This window comes from Macaca nemestrina, chromosome 17, assembly GCF_043159975.1.
Source record: "Macaca nemestrina isolate mMacNem1 chromosome 17, mMacNem.hap1, whole genome shotgun sequence".
In the NCBI taxonomy this organism is placed as follows: Eukaryota; Metazoa; Chordata; class Mammalia; order Primates; family Cercopithecidae; genus Macaca; species Macaca nemestrina.
The window spans coordinates 63,246,994-63,261,171 of NC_092141.1; the positions used below are offsets into that span (position 1 = coordinate 63,246,994).

At 54.6% G+C, this 14,178-nt stretch overlaps 1 protein-coding gene across 1 annotated transcript in view; it reads left to right on the forward strand.

Annotated features, from left to right (window-relative positions):
- The first annotated feature begins 389 nt into the window (after window positions 1–389).
- The window catches only part of LOC105472243 (erb-b2 receptor tyrosine kinase 2), a 29,803-nt gene continuing 16,014 nt past the window's right edge, over window positions 390–14,178 (forward strand). Inside the window, exons 1-9 of the mRNA XM_071083078.1 lie at window positions 390–667; window positions 7,316–7,467; window positions 8,645–8,858; window positions 9,618–9,752; window positions 10,110–10,178; window positions 10,389–10,504; window positions 10,642–10,783; window positions 12,250–12,369; window positions 12,648–12,774. Of these exons, the coding sequence (XP_070939179.1) occupies window positions 595–667; window positions 7,316–7,467; window positions 8,645–8,858; window positions 9,618–9,752; window positions 10,110–10,178; window positions 10,389–10,504; window positions 10,642–10,783; window positions 12,250–12,369; window positions 12,648–12,774 (1,148 nt within the window). The 5' untranslated portion in view covers window positions 390–594. The remainder of the gene's footprint in view (window positions 668–7,315; window positions 7,468–8,644; window positions 8,859–9,617; window positions 9,753–10,109; window positions 10,179–10,388; window positions 10,505–10,641; window positions 10,784–12,249; window positions 12,370–12,647; window positions 12,775–14,178) is intronic.

The window sequence follows — 14,178 nt, forward strand, 5'->3', positions numbered from 1 at the left end:
AACCATTATTTGATATTAAAACAAATAGGCTTGGGATGGAGTAGGATGCAAGCTCCCCAGAAAAGTTTAAGATAAAACCTGAGACTTAAAAAAGTGTTAAGAGTGGCAGCCTAGGGAATTTGTCCCGGACTCCGAGGGGAGATGGCAGAATCACCAGCCTCTGCATTTAGGGATTCTCTGAGGAAAAGTGTGAGAACGGCTGCAGGCAACCCAGGCGTCCCGGAGCTGGGAGGGACGCACCCAGGCCTGCGCGAAGAGAGGGAGAAAGTGAAGCTGGGAGTTGCCACTCCCAGACTTGTTGGAATGCAGTTGGAGGGGGCGAGCTGGGAGCGCGCTTGCTCCCAATCACAGGAGGAGGAGGAGGTGGAGGAGGAGGGCTGCTTGAGGAAGTATAAGAATGAAGTTGTGGAACTGAGATTCCCCTCCATTGGGACCGGAGAAACCAGGGGAGCCCCCTGGGCAGCTGTGCGCCCCTTCCCACGGGGCTCTTTCCGGCGCCGCGCGCCCGGCCCCCACCCCTCGCCGCACCCCGCGCCCCACGCCCTCCCAGCCGGGTCCAGCCGGAGCCATGGGGCCGGAGCCGCAGTGAGCACCATGGAGCTGGCGGCCTGGTGCCGCTGGGGGCTCCTCCTCGCCCTCTTGCCCCCCGGAGCTGCGGGCACCCAAGGTGGGTCTGGTGTTGGGAGGGGACGGAGCAGCGGCGGGACCCTGCCCCCTGGATCCCCCGCCGAGGTCCCCCGGCCGGCGGGGCCAGAAGGGCCTGGACGAGCTCTCCCATCCCGAAGTTGCGGACGGTCCAGACGCTCAGGGCAGCCGGGCCCTCAGGCCGGAGGGGCAGTTACACAGCAGCGGCTCGAGATGGCCCGTCCAAGAGACTGGCGCTTTCCAGGCTCCGAGGGGCTCCGGAAACTTGTCAAAGAAGTTCTCTGAAACTGTTCAGAAAGTTTTCCCGCAAAGGGTATATTGCGTAGAGCGCGCGCGCGCGCGTTTACCCCCTTCTTGAGCCCCCTCAAGCTTTCTCAAAGCCTTTCCAGTTGGCAGCCTCCGCCTCCGGACTGGCCTGGGCTGGATTCCTTGGGGGGGGTCCTCTGCCCTGCCCCTCCTCCAGCCCCTCCCTGCTCCTCTTCAGACGATTTTGGTTTGGTTGCTCCTGCTTCTGGCGGGGTCGGGTGTGTGTGTGTGGTGGGGTGGAGGGTGGCATGGCAACCTGTCCCAACCAGAGCCGGGGAGGAAAGCGTGGCCCAGAGGGTGGCCTCTTGCTGGGGTCTGGGTTGGGGGCGGGGGAGATGTTTGCTTTGAACAGATTCTTGGGGCCAGCTTAGGGACTGTACTCTGTGACTTTTAGAGCGCGTGGACCATGGAGGGGTGGTGGTGGGTTTCTTGGGGTGTAAAGTGTGAGAGTTCCCAGGGAAGGAAGTTAAGAAATAAGGCCAGATGGGGGCCTAGGGAAGGCTGCGTTGTTCTGCTGCCTTTTCCTTGGTGCTGTGCGTGGGGAAGGGTGAGTGGGGGCAGTGTGTATCCTGACCCATCTGTCCACCTGTGTGTATTAATCATAAAAGCTAACATATAGCCTGGGCCAGGTATACTCTGCCAGGAACTGTTTGTGGTGTTTTGCATGCATTCTCCTTTAATCCTAGAACACCCCTATAGTGGAAGTTCTGCCAGCATTCTGGACTTAAAGAGATTGAGTAGCAGCTAGTAAGTGGTAGGGGCAAGATGGGACCCCAGGCAGTGCGACCCCCAACCATGCGTTCGAAATTGCTGTATGAATGAGTAATGAGGGGGAGCAATGAGGGACGCTGCTCCCTGAGTCACTGGGCTGTAGGGGAGACAAAATGAAAGTGTTCTGGGAGTTGTGGGTGGTCTCCATAGGTCAGGGGGTCTGGGGAGGGGGTGGGTGTCATCCTGTCGGTGTGTTGCCCGAGGGGCCCTCTGTGAGTGAGTGCATGGCCATGTTATCTCTGCATGTCTATGCCAGGGTGTTCCTCAGTTGTGTGGTCTTTGTGTTTGTGTGTCTGGGCTTTGTGTTGCCAAACAGCAGTCTCTCTGCTGACTCGGGGACACAGGCTGAACTCTGTCCCCTCCAGGAACTCCCTCAAGGTGCTGGGCCAGATCTGCCATAAACAGAGGGAGGTAGCCTTCTGTGGCCACGCCTTCTTGCTGAGGAAGAAGGTTCCTCTCTTCCAGGGAGTACATCGTTGCCCTCCCTGTTTCCCAGGCAGGCATCTTCACCTCTCACCTTCTGATGAGAAGGGTGAGGCCATACTGAGCTGTCAGGCTGAGCTGCTGCCCTTCCTCACCTTGGCTGGGAGTTGATCAGGGAATGGCAGAGCTGGATTTGAGGGCTGGGTTCTCTGGATGGGGCCTCCTTATGTCCTCACCCCTTCAACCTGCACTATTGATTGTGTTGTGCAGGAGTTGGTTAAAAAGTCATTGCACAGCCTGGGCAACAAGGCAAAACTCTGTCTGTACAAAAAATACAAAAATTAGTTGGATGTGGTGACACGTGCCTGTAGTCCCAGCTACTCCGGAGGCTGAGGCAGGAGGATCACCTGAGCCCAGGAAGTTGAGGCTGCAGTGAGCCGTGATCGCAAATGCTCTCCAGCCTGGGTGACAGAATGAGACCCCGTTTCAGAAAAATAGTGCACCACCCAGCTGCCTCCAGCACCCAGATTTTACCCAAGGGCTGAGGGCTGGGGCAGGAATGTGGGGGAAGGGGAAGCCTAGGGGGAGCCCCAGAGGGGTCAGGATTTTGCTGAGATCCTTTCTTAGAGGTATGGGTTTTACAAATTGCAGCAAATACATTCTTTTAATCTTGCAGAACTCCTTCATATTTTAATTCCAGGATGATTCTTCCAACAGCCTCCTGTCTTTACTATACTTGGGGAAAGTACTCATTTTGTTTGTCAAGAAAAAACAATTGAAAAGATAGGGATCAAATGTAAAAAGAAAAAAAGGGCTTTCCAAAGTCAAACACAAAGCATGTTTAATTTTCTCGTGGTTTGGGATTACCCATATTCCTGCTGTATGAACCTGTCTTGTCTTAACTTTTAAGAAACGTACGGTGTACTTCCTATATGCTAGGTTTTTATCCATGGTTTCATTTTATCTCTGCAACAGTCCTGTGAAGTAGGTGCACAGATGAGAAAATGGAAGTTCAGAGAAATGAAACACCTTATCCAAGGCTCCCAGCTACCCAGTAATGTCCAGGGCATTTTTGGACTCTGATGAGGAGGCATTAAGAGGTGGTTAGAGTCTTATTCCAGCCAACAGTAATGGGTTGAACAAAACCTTAGGGGCAGGCAGGTGGCCAGTTGGGAGGAGAAGCGCTCCTCTTGTTCAGGCGAATGGCCTTTCCATCCACTTCTCTAGGCTGTAGAAAGTGGGACTGAGCTGGGGGGCCCTGAGGTCCCCTCCTGACTTCAGAGTCCTCTGCCTTCCTGTCCAGCCAATGCCTGTCTTCCTTATGGGCCCTGCCAGCATGACAGAGGGCTGCGGGCAGGAGGGGACAGAGGCCATGTTGACACACAGGGCTGTGGGCGAGAGAGACAGCTGAAGTGTCAGTGTGAGGGGCCAGTGTGGGGCTGTGGTTGGGAGGGCTGGGGTGGGGCTCGGGGTAGTTGTGCCTGTCCTTGGGTGATGGAATGATCTGGAAAGAGATTCCCTTCCCTACCCTCCACCTGTGAGAAGCCCCTCTAGAGTGGCACTTCCATCTTTTGTTTGGCCACCCATCCTCCCACTGGGAAGAGAGCCGAGGTGGGGTAAGGGATGTGTACTCTTTCAAGGAGTGGGAGAATTTTCTAGCAAATGTTTGTGTTGTCCCAGTTCTGTTTACAAAGCCTCGTCATGTTTACAGATGGCTGCGCAATTCATTACCTCATTGAACTCTCATATACCTCCTCTGAGGGAGTAAGAGCTGTTACAGCCAAGTTTAGGTCAGTAAATATGCACTGAGTTGCAGGTACTGCAGGGCATAGAGATGAATCCAATTTAGCTTCTGCCCTGGAGGTCTGGGGACTTGCTCAAGATCACTCAGTGAGTAGCCGAGCTAGGGTTCTCATCTAAAGACTCTGGGCCCAGGCCCTGGTCTGATGTCAGGCCTTATACACCAAGTGTTTGTGGTTGGGGAATCCCAGTGTCACTTGAATGGTCTGTGACATTGTGGGTCTGGGAGAGCTGAGCTTTGGGGACACAGGTCATTTTACTGTAGTGTTCATGGAAACCAAGGGAAGTGTTGGCTTTTCTGCTGTGAGCAAGAGGAGCAGCAGGGGCTGCAAGCTGGTGGGGAGGAGAGAATCCACCTGAGAGAAACCCCAGGGCTGGGGTCGAGTCCTGACCACCAGAGTCCGGATAGACATGAAGGACTGTGACCAGCTCTGAGCAGAGAGATGGATACCATGACCTCAACCGGTCCCTTTTGTTTGGAGACTCTTCACTGGACTTCATTCACTCATTCATTCACTCAGCAGACACTCATCCAGCGGTGCCTGTGGCTGATCCTGCCTCATACTGTCTTTGCTCTGGGGAATTGGAAGTTGGGGTTCCTGAGGGGCAGGGTCCTGGAGACAAGGATGCTCCTGGGTAGAATTAGGACCTACCTCCCAGGAAATCAGTGGGGGCCGGGCGCCGTGGCTCACGCCTGTAATCCCAGCACTTTGGGAGGCTGAGACGGGTGGATCACAGGGTCAGCAGTTCGAGACCAGCCTGGCTAACATGGTGAAATCCCGTCTCAACTAAAAATACAAAAATTAGCCAGGTGTGGTGGCAAGTGCCTGTAATCCCAGCTACTCAGGAGGCTGAGGTAGGAGAATTGCTTGAACCTGGGAGGCAGAGGTTGCAGTGAGCCGAGATCGCACCACTGCACTCCAGCCTGAGCGACAGGGCGAGATTCTGTCTCAAAAAAAGAAAATCAATGGGACAGGGCAGATATGGGGACAGTGGTAAAGAGATGGGAGAGTGGGAGGGAGGTGTCAGGAAGGCCTTCTTGACTTCATGTAGGCTGGTGAGGGTGTCAGCCAGCAAGCCTGCAGTTCCCTGGGAGCCGTTCTCAGGGTACCAATTTTACCACCTGTCTGAAAACACTTTAAGATTCTTAATCAGGCTCAAATTGGCCACAAATCAGGTAAACAAACTTGCTAGTGGGGTGGGGCTACCACCCGTTCTGACCCTCCAGCCCAACCCAGCCCGGCTGCCCTGCCCTCCCTAGAGCCTGTGGTGTTTGTAGGTGGCATTGGGAGAATTAGCATGTGTTTACGTTGGCGTGGGGTGTGGGGTGGATTTGTGTGTGTGCAGTTAGGCCTAGTGGAAGGAATGCGGGATCTGAAGGCAGGCTGGCCTGAGTTCCAGTCCTGCCTGTTGCTCACAAGCTTTATGATGCGAGAGCTAACCCCTGCCAGCTGCAGTTGTCTTCTTTGCAAGATGGAGGTTGCAAACAGCCCCAGTTTCTGGAGCATGTTACGTGGATCCACCCAGAGTGCCTGCCAGGCACACAGTAGGTGCTCAGATCAGTTACTGTGGCAGCCCCCACTCCCACTTGTTGTTGTTTTCCTATTGCCTGGCAGCCACAGCTGGTGTCCCTTGAAAAGGGCTGCAGGGGGTGGAGTCGGCCCCTGCCCCAGCCCTGCGGGGACCCTGGGCTTGAGCCAGGGCCTGGGGTCTGGGCCTGCAGACAGCTGTGTCTGTAAAGCAGCTGAAGGGCTGAGGCCCGGGGAGGTCCTGGCAGCAGGGCGTTATTTTGGGCCTGGCCTGCCACCCCCAGCTCCTGTTTCTCTTGGGAGTCTGTGGGGAGAGGAGGAAGCGTGGGGAAGAGGAGGGGGTGCAAGTGGGTGAGGCATGGAGTGGGGAGGCCTCCCTCAGGGACATGGACCCTTGAGTTCTATTTCTGAGCCCTCCTGTTCCTCTCTCTTTGTGCATATATGCCTAGAGAGGTGGGAATAGAGGCCACTCTGGGTATCACTAGGAGACCACCAGTTTGTGGCCACTGGCCCGGGCAGGGAACCTGGGGATTCACCCTGCCAGCCTCTCCCAGCTCTCTGAAGGCAGGGGGTACCTCATATTACCCCCTAGGATTTGACCTTAGACTCCAACTTGCTGGGAGAGCAGTGCCCCTGGTGTCAGACCCCAACCCGGCCCTTGTGTTGTCCCTGAATCTGCATGTAGCCTGCAGGAGGTGGAGCAGTGACCGGCAGGAATTCTGGGCAGCTCAGGCACCTGTGGGCCTGAGGGTGCCCTCTGCCCCCACCCTCCCGATCTCCTGGGCAAGACACGCCAGGTGATTCATCTCACCAGAGCAGAAAAACAAGTTCATCTGGGCACTTTCATCTCCCCCCGCTGGCAGGCCCGGGGTGAGCTGCTATCCCGGCGCCCCCTCACCAGGGTTGCTTTGCCCCCTCTAGTATTCCTGGCCTTAGTGGGCATTTCTGTTCTCAGGGATACCAGGCTGGGGTCCAGGTGGGCCAGGTATGGTAGTTCAGCTCCATGCCCCATGGCTGATGGCTGGCGCTGGGCAGGTATGCAGGGCTGACGTAGTGCCTTTGTGGCAGCAGTTTCGTGGCACAGATTCTGCCAGCTCTTTCTGGAGTCTTGCCCTGAGGAGGTGGCCAGGATGAGGGTGCTAGCACAGGAACCTTTGGCGCATGCTTCACCCTGGCCTGGGATTTGCAGCCTGGGTCCAGATGCCCACAACTGGAGTCTGATGCTCCTTTTCTATTCATGGGAGACTCCCAGAGGTCTCTGCAATGACCAGGGCCCCGGTTGCCCCATGCCCCAGCTACAACTCCAGCTGACCCTCCTTCCCCACTCTCTGGGTGGCATTACGGGGGTGTGGATCCCTTGCCAAGAGGTTGGCACATGGGTGTGCTGGAATGGCATAGGGAGAATGCACCGAGTTTGTTTGCTTGGGAGAGGGGCAGGGGGCATCCAGAAGATTCAGGATTCGTCATCGCCTCTCTTGGGGGATTTTTACCCCTTGGCCCTGAGTTGTGCCTTTGGGACAAAGGAAGCCTTTCTTTACCAGCCAACACCCTGTACTGGCGGGTGAGCTCCACAGGGCTGGCACGCTGGGGCAGCCTCTGGATGCACAGGGTGGGCCTAGTCAGAAGGAGCCTTTCCCCTGAAATCCCTCTACTTCCCAAGCACACAAGCTTTCTCCTGCTGTTAAACCTGCAGTGTGCAAGGGATGTCGGCGGAGGGGTCCTTCAGTGAGCCTTCTCCCTGTCTGAGATGAAATGACTCTGGGAGTGAGTTTGGGTGGGGAGGCCAGGTCCAAGAAGGTCCCCCGCCAGTGTCCTCTGACCCATCTGCTCCCTCCTGCCAGTGTGCACCGGCACAGACATGAAGCTGCGGCTCCCTGCCAGTCCCGAGACCCACCTGGACATGCTCCGCCACCTCTACCAGGGCTGCCAGGTGGTGCAGGGTAACCTGGAACTCACCTACCTGCCCACCAATGCCAGCCTCTCCTTCCTGCAGGTGAGGCCCGTGGGCAACCCAGCCAGGCCCTGCCTCCAGCTGGGCTGAGCCCTCTGTTTACAGGTGGGTGGCAGAAGAAGGTGCCCTGCCCTTTGTTTCCTCTTTTGTTGTGGTTTCTCAACCAGGAAGTCCTTTCTAACGTCTAACCCCCATTCATTTTACTGCAGAATCAGTTGACTCTCTCTCTAATGTGGCTGGCCGAGGTCATCTCTGGATGGGAGGCGTCTGTGTTTCCGCTAAATCTTGTGCTCTCTTGCCAGCATGATCATGTCCCCCGTCCACCTGCCCCAGCCACTATCCTTCTCCCATCTACAGCAGCAGAAAGGGCTGGTGAGAAAGGTGGATTACAGGCCCAGTTCTGCCACTGATGAGCCCTATGAATGTGGCCTACACCCCCTTAGCTTCACGGGGTCTCAGTTTCCCTATCTGTATATTGGGAGCAATTGTGAAGCTCAAAAGAGAAATGTCTATGAAAAGATTATGAGCAGGAGAGAGTGGAAACCAACCTGCTGGGTCGTGTCCACGGACCCTGGAGTGGGGCCATGTGCTTGGTTTGTCAAATTGCAGACGCTGGCTGAGCATGGTGGCTCACACCTGTAATCCCAGCACTTTGGGAGGCTGAGGTGGACAGATCACCTGAGGTCGGGAGTTCGAGACCAGCCTGACCAACATGGAGAAACCCCGTCTCTAATAAAAATATAAAATTAGCTGGGAGTGGTAGCACATGCCTATAATTCCAGCTACTTGGGAAGGCTGAGGCAGGAGAATTGCTTGAACCTGGGAGGCGGAGGTTGCAGTGAGCCGAGATCATGCCATTGTACTCCAGCCTGGGCAACAAGAGCGAAACTCCGTCTCAAAAAAAAAAAAAAATTGCAGACGCCATCCCATCCAGGCCTTTGCTTTCACTGATGAAGAAACTGAGATGCAGAGAGGGCGGGGTACCTGTTCAGAGTTTACGAAGTACCCCCCCACCATTATCTTTCTTGATCGTATAAGAATCTGGTGAGGCAAGGTGGGGCGTGATCTTTATCTCCATTTTATCGTTTTATATAAGAGGGAACAGGACTTCTCAGTGGCTGGGGGCCTTGCCCAAGATCTCCAAGTACTGGGGAACCTCAGGGAGGCCCTGGGGGTGGCAGTGTCCCTGTTTCAGCCCCACCCTGCTTCTCCCTTCCAGGATATCCAGGAGGTGCAGGGCTACGTGCTCATCGCTCACAACCAAGTGAGGCAGGTCCCACTGCAGAGGCTGCGGATTGTGCGAGGCACCCAGCTCTTTGAGGACAACTATGCCCTGGCCGTGCTAGACAATGGAGACCCGCTGAACAATACCACCCCTGTCACAGGGGCCTCCCCAGGAGGCCTGCGGGAGCTGCAGCTTCGAAGCCTCACAGGTGGCCTTCGCCGTCATTGAAACCTTCTCTTGGTTATTCAGAGCTGACCAGGGCCACTGCTAACCATGGGGAGGCTTTGTGTGCATTAGAAATGGTGTCCCTTCTGGGCAGACGCAGGCAGAGCCTGGGAAGACACCCTGAGAAGACTGGAAAAAGATTCCCCTTCTTCCTAGGAAGCTGCAGCTTACGTCAGCGCACAGAATTCAATCATGAGAATGCAGGCTGGGTTTTTGCCCCCACTTGGCTGAGTGAAGTGTACAGTGAACAGCCTATGTAACTGTTTGCTGGCCCTGGAGCTGACTCTGCCCCAGAGTCTGGGTGCCAGGTGCTTTGCCCGCATGGCCCATTTCAGTCACACTGCAGTCCTGTCAGGAAAGAATCAGTGTTATTCTCATTTTACGTATGAGAAAACTGAGGCTTGCAGAGATGTGAGTGATGGGGCTGGGTTTCAGACTCCACGGTCTCTTAACCACCAAGCAACATGTCCGGAGTAGAGGTGAGAGGGAAGGAGAAAGCTGCGGTCCACGTGAGCATCTGGACGTAGCATGGACAACTCACTCCTCCCTGGCTCTCGCTTTGTTCATGTTGCGGGGGTGGTGGTGGTGGGGCTCAAAGACGGTGACGATATCTTTCTCTCCTCCCTGGGGAATCTGGGGTTGTATAAAAGGCCTGCTCCTCTTTTAGAAGGCAGGAGGGCCCCAAGGGAAGCAGAAGGTGACAGAAGGGGAAAGGGTCCCCTGATCATTGCTCACCCCACAGAGATCTTGAAAGGAGGGGTCTTGATCCAGCGGAACCCCCAGCTCTGCTACCAGGACACGATTTTGTGGAAGGACATCTTCCATAAGAACAACCAGCTGGCTCTCACACTGATCGACACCAACCGCTCTCGGGCCTGTAAGCCATGCCCCTCCCTGCTGCCTCTTCTCTCAGACAGCCTAACCCCAGCCCCAGACTCCCGACTTACAACCCAGTGCCTGCCCACCACTGCCCCAGCCGCCTACACCCATTTCCTCCCTCTCTGTCCCTCCTGCCATCTCTCTGTGCCTCTTCATCTCTGGGGTTCTCTGTCCTGTCTTCCTCTGCTTCTAGGCTGTGCCTGTGGTTTGGGGGCCTCTCAGCCTGTCTGGGTCCCTCCTTCACTGTGCAGTTGGCCTCGTGGCCTCTGCTGCTGTTTGTGTCTCTCTCCGTTATTAACCCGTCCTCTCACTGTTAGACATCTCTCTCACTGCCTCTCCCTGGTTCTGTCCTCAGGCCACCCCTGTTCTCCAGTGTGTAAGGGCTCCCGCTGCTGGGGAGAGAGTTCTGAGGATTGTCAGAGCCGTGAGTCTCAGGGAGGCCTGGAGTCAGGGAAGGGGAGGGCCAAGACCGGGGCTGGGTGGAATGCAGGTGTCATACAGGTGACATGGGAGGGGTGGGATAACAGGCTTGGGATGTCTTCCCTGGGGCAGGTAGTCTCCCTAGAAGGTGATGCTGATGAGGGTCTGGTGCTCAGGGTGCCACTCAGCCTTCATCCTGCCCTTTGCCCAACAGTGACGCGCACTGTCTGTGCCGGTGGCTGTGCCCGCTGCAAGGGGCCACTGCCCACTGACTGCTGCCATGAGCAGTGTGCTGCCGGCTGCACGGGCCCCAAGCACTCTGACTGCCTGGTATGTGCCTCTGCTGTGTGCCCAATGTGCCCTATCCCCCAGGATGCAAGGGGTGGGCACCCTGCCTGGTACTGCCCTATTGCCCCAGCACAGCAGGGCAAAACAGAACAGTGACAACCAGCTACCTGTCTTCCCAGGCCTGCCTCCACTTCAACCACAGCGGCATCTGTGAACTGCACTGCCCAGCCCTGGTCACCTACAACACAGACACCTTTGAGTCCATGCCCAACCCCGAGGGCCGGTATACATTCGGCGCCAGCTGTGTGACTGCCTGTCCCTGTGAGTGCCAGGGAGAAACACAGTTTTCATCGTTTTGGTGGGGAGGTTTGTTTCTGTAAACGGGAGCATATGGGGAGCACTGTCTGCACCTTGCTTTGAGAGCCGGTCATGACAGTTCCTGCCGAACTGCCTCGTTCTTTCAACAGCTGTGGAGCAGGTGGCAGTAAGGAGAGGCAGCTAAGAGCCCAGACGTGGGAGCCAGCCTGCCTGGGTTTGAAACCCGGCTCTATCAGTTAGTAGGCACGTGACCCTCTTGCTGTGCCTCAGTTTCCTCATCAGTAAAATGGGGGAAAGAATAGTCCCAACTTCATAAGGTAGTTATAACATTTGAAAGAGTTATATTTGTAAAGCTCTTAGAACAGTGCCTGGTATGTACTAAGCGCTCCTAAATGTTAGCTTTTATTCTATAGTCTGGCTAGATCAGTTTTACCTTTTGTTTTGTCTTGTTTTTCAGACTGAGTTTAGCTCTATCACAGTGGCACAATCTCGGCTCACTACAACCTCCGCCTCCCAGGTTCATGCTATTCTTGTGTCTCAGCCTCTTGAGTACCTGGGATTACAGGTGCCCACCACCACGCCTGGCTAATTTTTGTATTTTTAGTAAAGACAGGGTTTCACCACATTGACCAGGGTGGTCTCGAACTCCTGACTTCAGGCGATCCACCTGCCTCGGCCTCCGGAAGTGCTGGGATTACAGGCATGAGCCACCGACCCCGGACTTTGTTTTTTTTTTTTTTTTTTTTTTTTTTTGGCAGAATCTCACTCTGTTACCCAGGCTGGAGTGCAGTGGTGCAATCTCGGCTCACTGCAACCTCTGCCTCCTGCATTCAAACGATTCTTGTGCCTCAGACTCTTGAGTAGCTGGGACTACAGGCATGCACGACCATGGCTGGGTACTTTTTGTATTTTTAGTAGAAACGGAGTTTCACCATGTTGGCCAAGTTGGTCTCAAACTCCTGACCTCAAGTGATCCGCCCACCTTGGTCTCCCAGAGTGCTGGGATTACAGGCGTGAGCCATCGTGCCTGGCCTAGATCAGTTTTATTTAACAGATCACCTATTTACTGATGGGCATTTATGGACTGGGCTCAGACCTGGGGAACCTCTCTCCTCTTTTCACAGGAACAGGAGTGGACCTTCAGATCCTGGCTGACTGTGTTAGGGAGAGGACAAAATGTAGAGCCAGACCATTTGGGTTCAAATCCTCGCTCCTCCACTCAGTAGCACAATGACCTTGAATAATTTACAGAACTCTCTGCTTTGGTCTCCCTTTTTGCAAAATGGGAATCTCACAGTGCTGATCCCATCCAGTTCTTGTGAGGAGTAAATGGATGTCAGGTGCTGACACATGGTAGGGCATTTAAGTATTGGTTGATACTGTTCTTCTTGTGCCTGGGCACGGTGACGCTGTTCATGGTGGTGCACGAAGGGCCAGGGAATGTGGCTACATGTTCCTGCTCTCCTTAGACAACTACCTTTCTACGGACGTGGGATCCTGCACCCTCGTCTGCCCCCTGCACAACCAAGAGGTGACAGCGGAGGACGGAACACAGCGATGTGAGAAGTGCAGCAAGCCCTGTGCCCGAGGTACCCACTCACTGCCCCCAAGGCCAGCTGCAGTTCCTGTCCCTCTGTGCATGAACCCTGGCCCAGCCCTCCCTGTCCTATCCTTCCTCAGACCCTCTTGGGACCCAGTCCTTGCCTTCTACTGTCTACCCCTGGCCCTCCTCAGCCCTACAAGCGTCCCTATGTCCTCTGTCAGTGTGGGGAAGGGCCTGGACCCTGATGCCCATGTAGCTGTTAACCTGTCCCGGTGTGAAGGCTGAGACAGCCCCTTCCCCACCCACCCACCTCCACCCCCTCAGTGTGCTATGGTCTGGGCATGGAGCACTTGCGAGAGGTGAGGGCGGTCACCAGTGCCAATATCCAGGAGTTTGCTGGCTGCAAGAAGATCTTTGGGAGCTTGGCATTTCTGCCAGAGAGCTTTGATGGGTAAGAGTGGGCACAATGGCCTGAGACAGTGTCAGGGCAGACAGAGTCCTGAGGATCCAGATGTGGCAGCATCTCTCGGGGATGGCAGGAGACAGAAGTTGATGGGGGGGGAGGGCAAGAATGCAAAGAAAGCAGATGGGAGACCAGAGGGAGCACGGTCTTTGGGGTGGGAGTGGTTATTTTTGTAAATGACATGCTATCCGTGAACAAGGACTTGTATGGAGGTCAGACCACCTAGATAAAGTAAAATGCCCTTTGAGGCCGGGCGCGGTGGCTCAAGCCTGTAATCCCAGCACTTTGGGAGGCCGAGACGGGCGGATCACGAGGCCAGGAGATCGAGAGACGATCCCGGCTAACACGGTGAAACCCCGTCTCTACTAAAAAATACAAAAAAACTAGCCGGGCGAGGTGGTGGGCGCCTGTAGTCCCAGCTACTCGGGAGGCTGAGGCAGGAGAACGGCGTAAACCCGGGAGGCGGAGCTTGCAGTGAGCTGAGATCCGGCCACTGCACTCCAGCCTGGGTGACAGAGCAAGACTCCGTCTCAAAAAAAAAAAAAAAAAAAAAAAATTCCCTTTGAGTTCATAGCACCTTTATTCAAAATATCCCCAAATTGGAAATAACTCAAATGTGCATCACTCGGTGAAGGAATAAACAAGTGGCAGTATGTCCATTTGGTGAAGTTCTACTTAGCAACTAAAGGAAACGAACTACTGATACAACATGAATGAATCTCAGAAACATTACGTTGAGCAAAGGAAGCCAGAGACAAGATTCCATACTGTCTGATCCCCTTTATGTGAGGCTCTGAACAGACAAGACCACTCTGGTGGGAGAGATCAGAATGGTGGTTGCCCTAGGGTGGGGGGCCTCAAACGGGAGGGACATGAGGACATTTCTGGGGCAATAGAAATGTTCTGTATATTGATTGGGGTATTGGATACATGAGTGAATCCATTTGTCAAAACTCATCAAACTGTATGCTAAGAGTCTACATTTTATTTATTTAAATTTAAATTTAATTTAATTTAATTTTTTGAGATGGAGTCTCGCTCTGTCGGCAGGCTGGAGTGCAGTCGTGCAATCTCGACTCACTGCAACCTCCGTCTCCTGGGTTCAAGCGATTCTCCTGCCTCAGCCTCCCAAGTAGCTGGTGCTACTGGTGTGTGCCACCACGCCCAGATAATTTTTGTATTTTTAGTAGAGATGGGGTTTCACCATGTTGGTCAGGATGGTCTCAATCTCTTGACCTCAGGATCTGCCCGCCTCAGCCTCCCAAACTGCTGGGATTACAGGCGTAAGCCACCATGCCCGGCGCATTTTATTGTATAAGTTATACTTCAATAAAAATATAAGTTATACTTCGATAAAAAATGAATTGGGGCCAGGCACGGTGGCTCACGCCT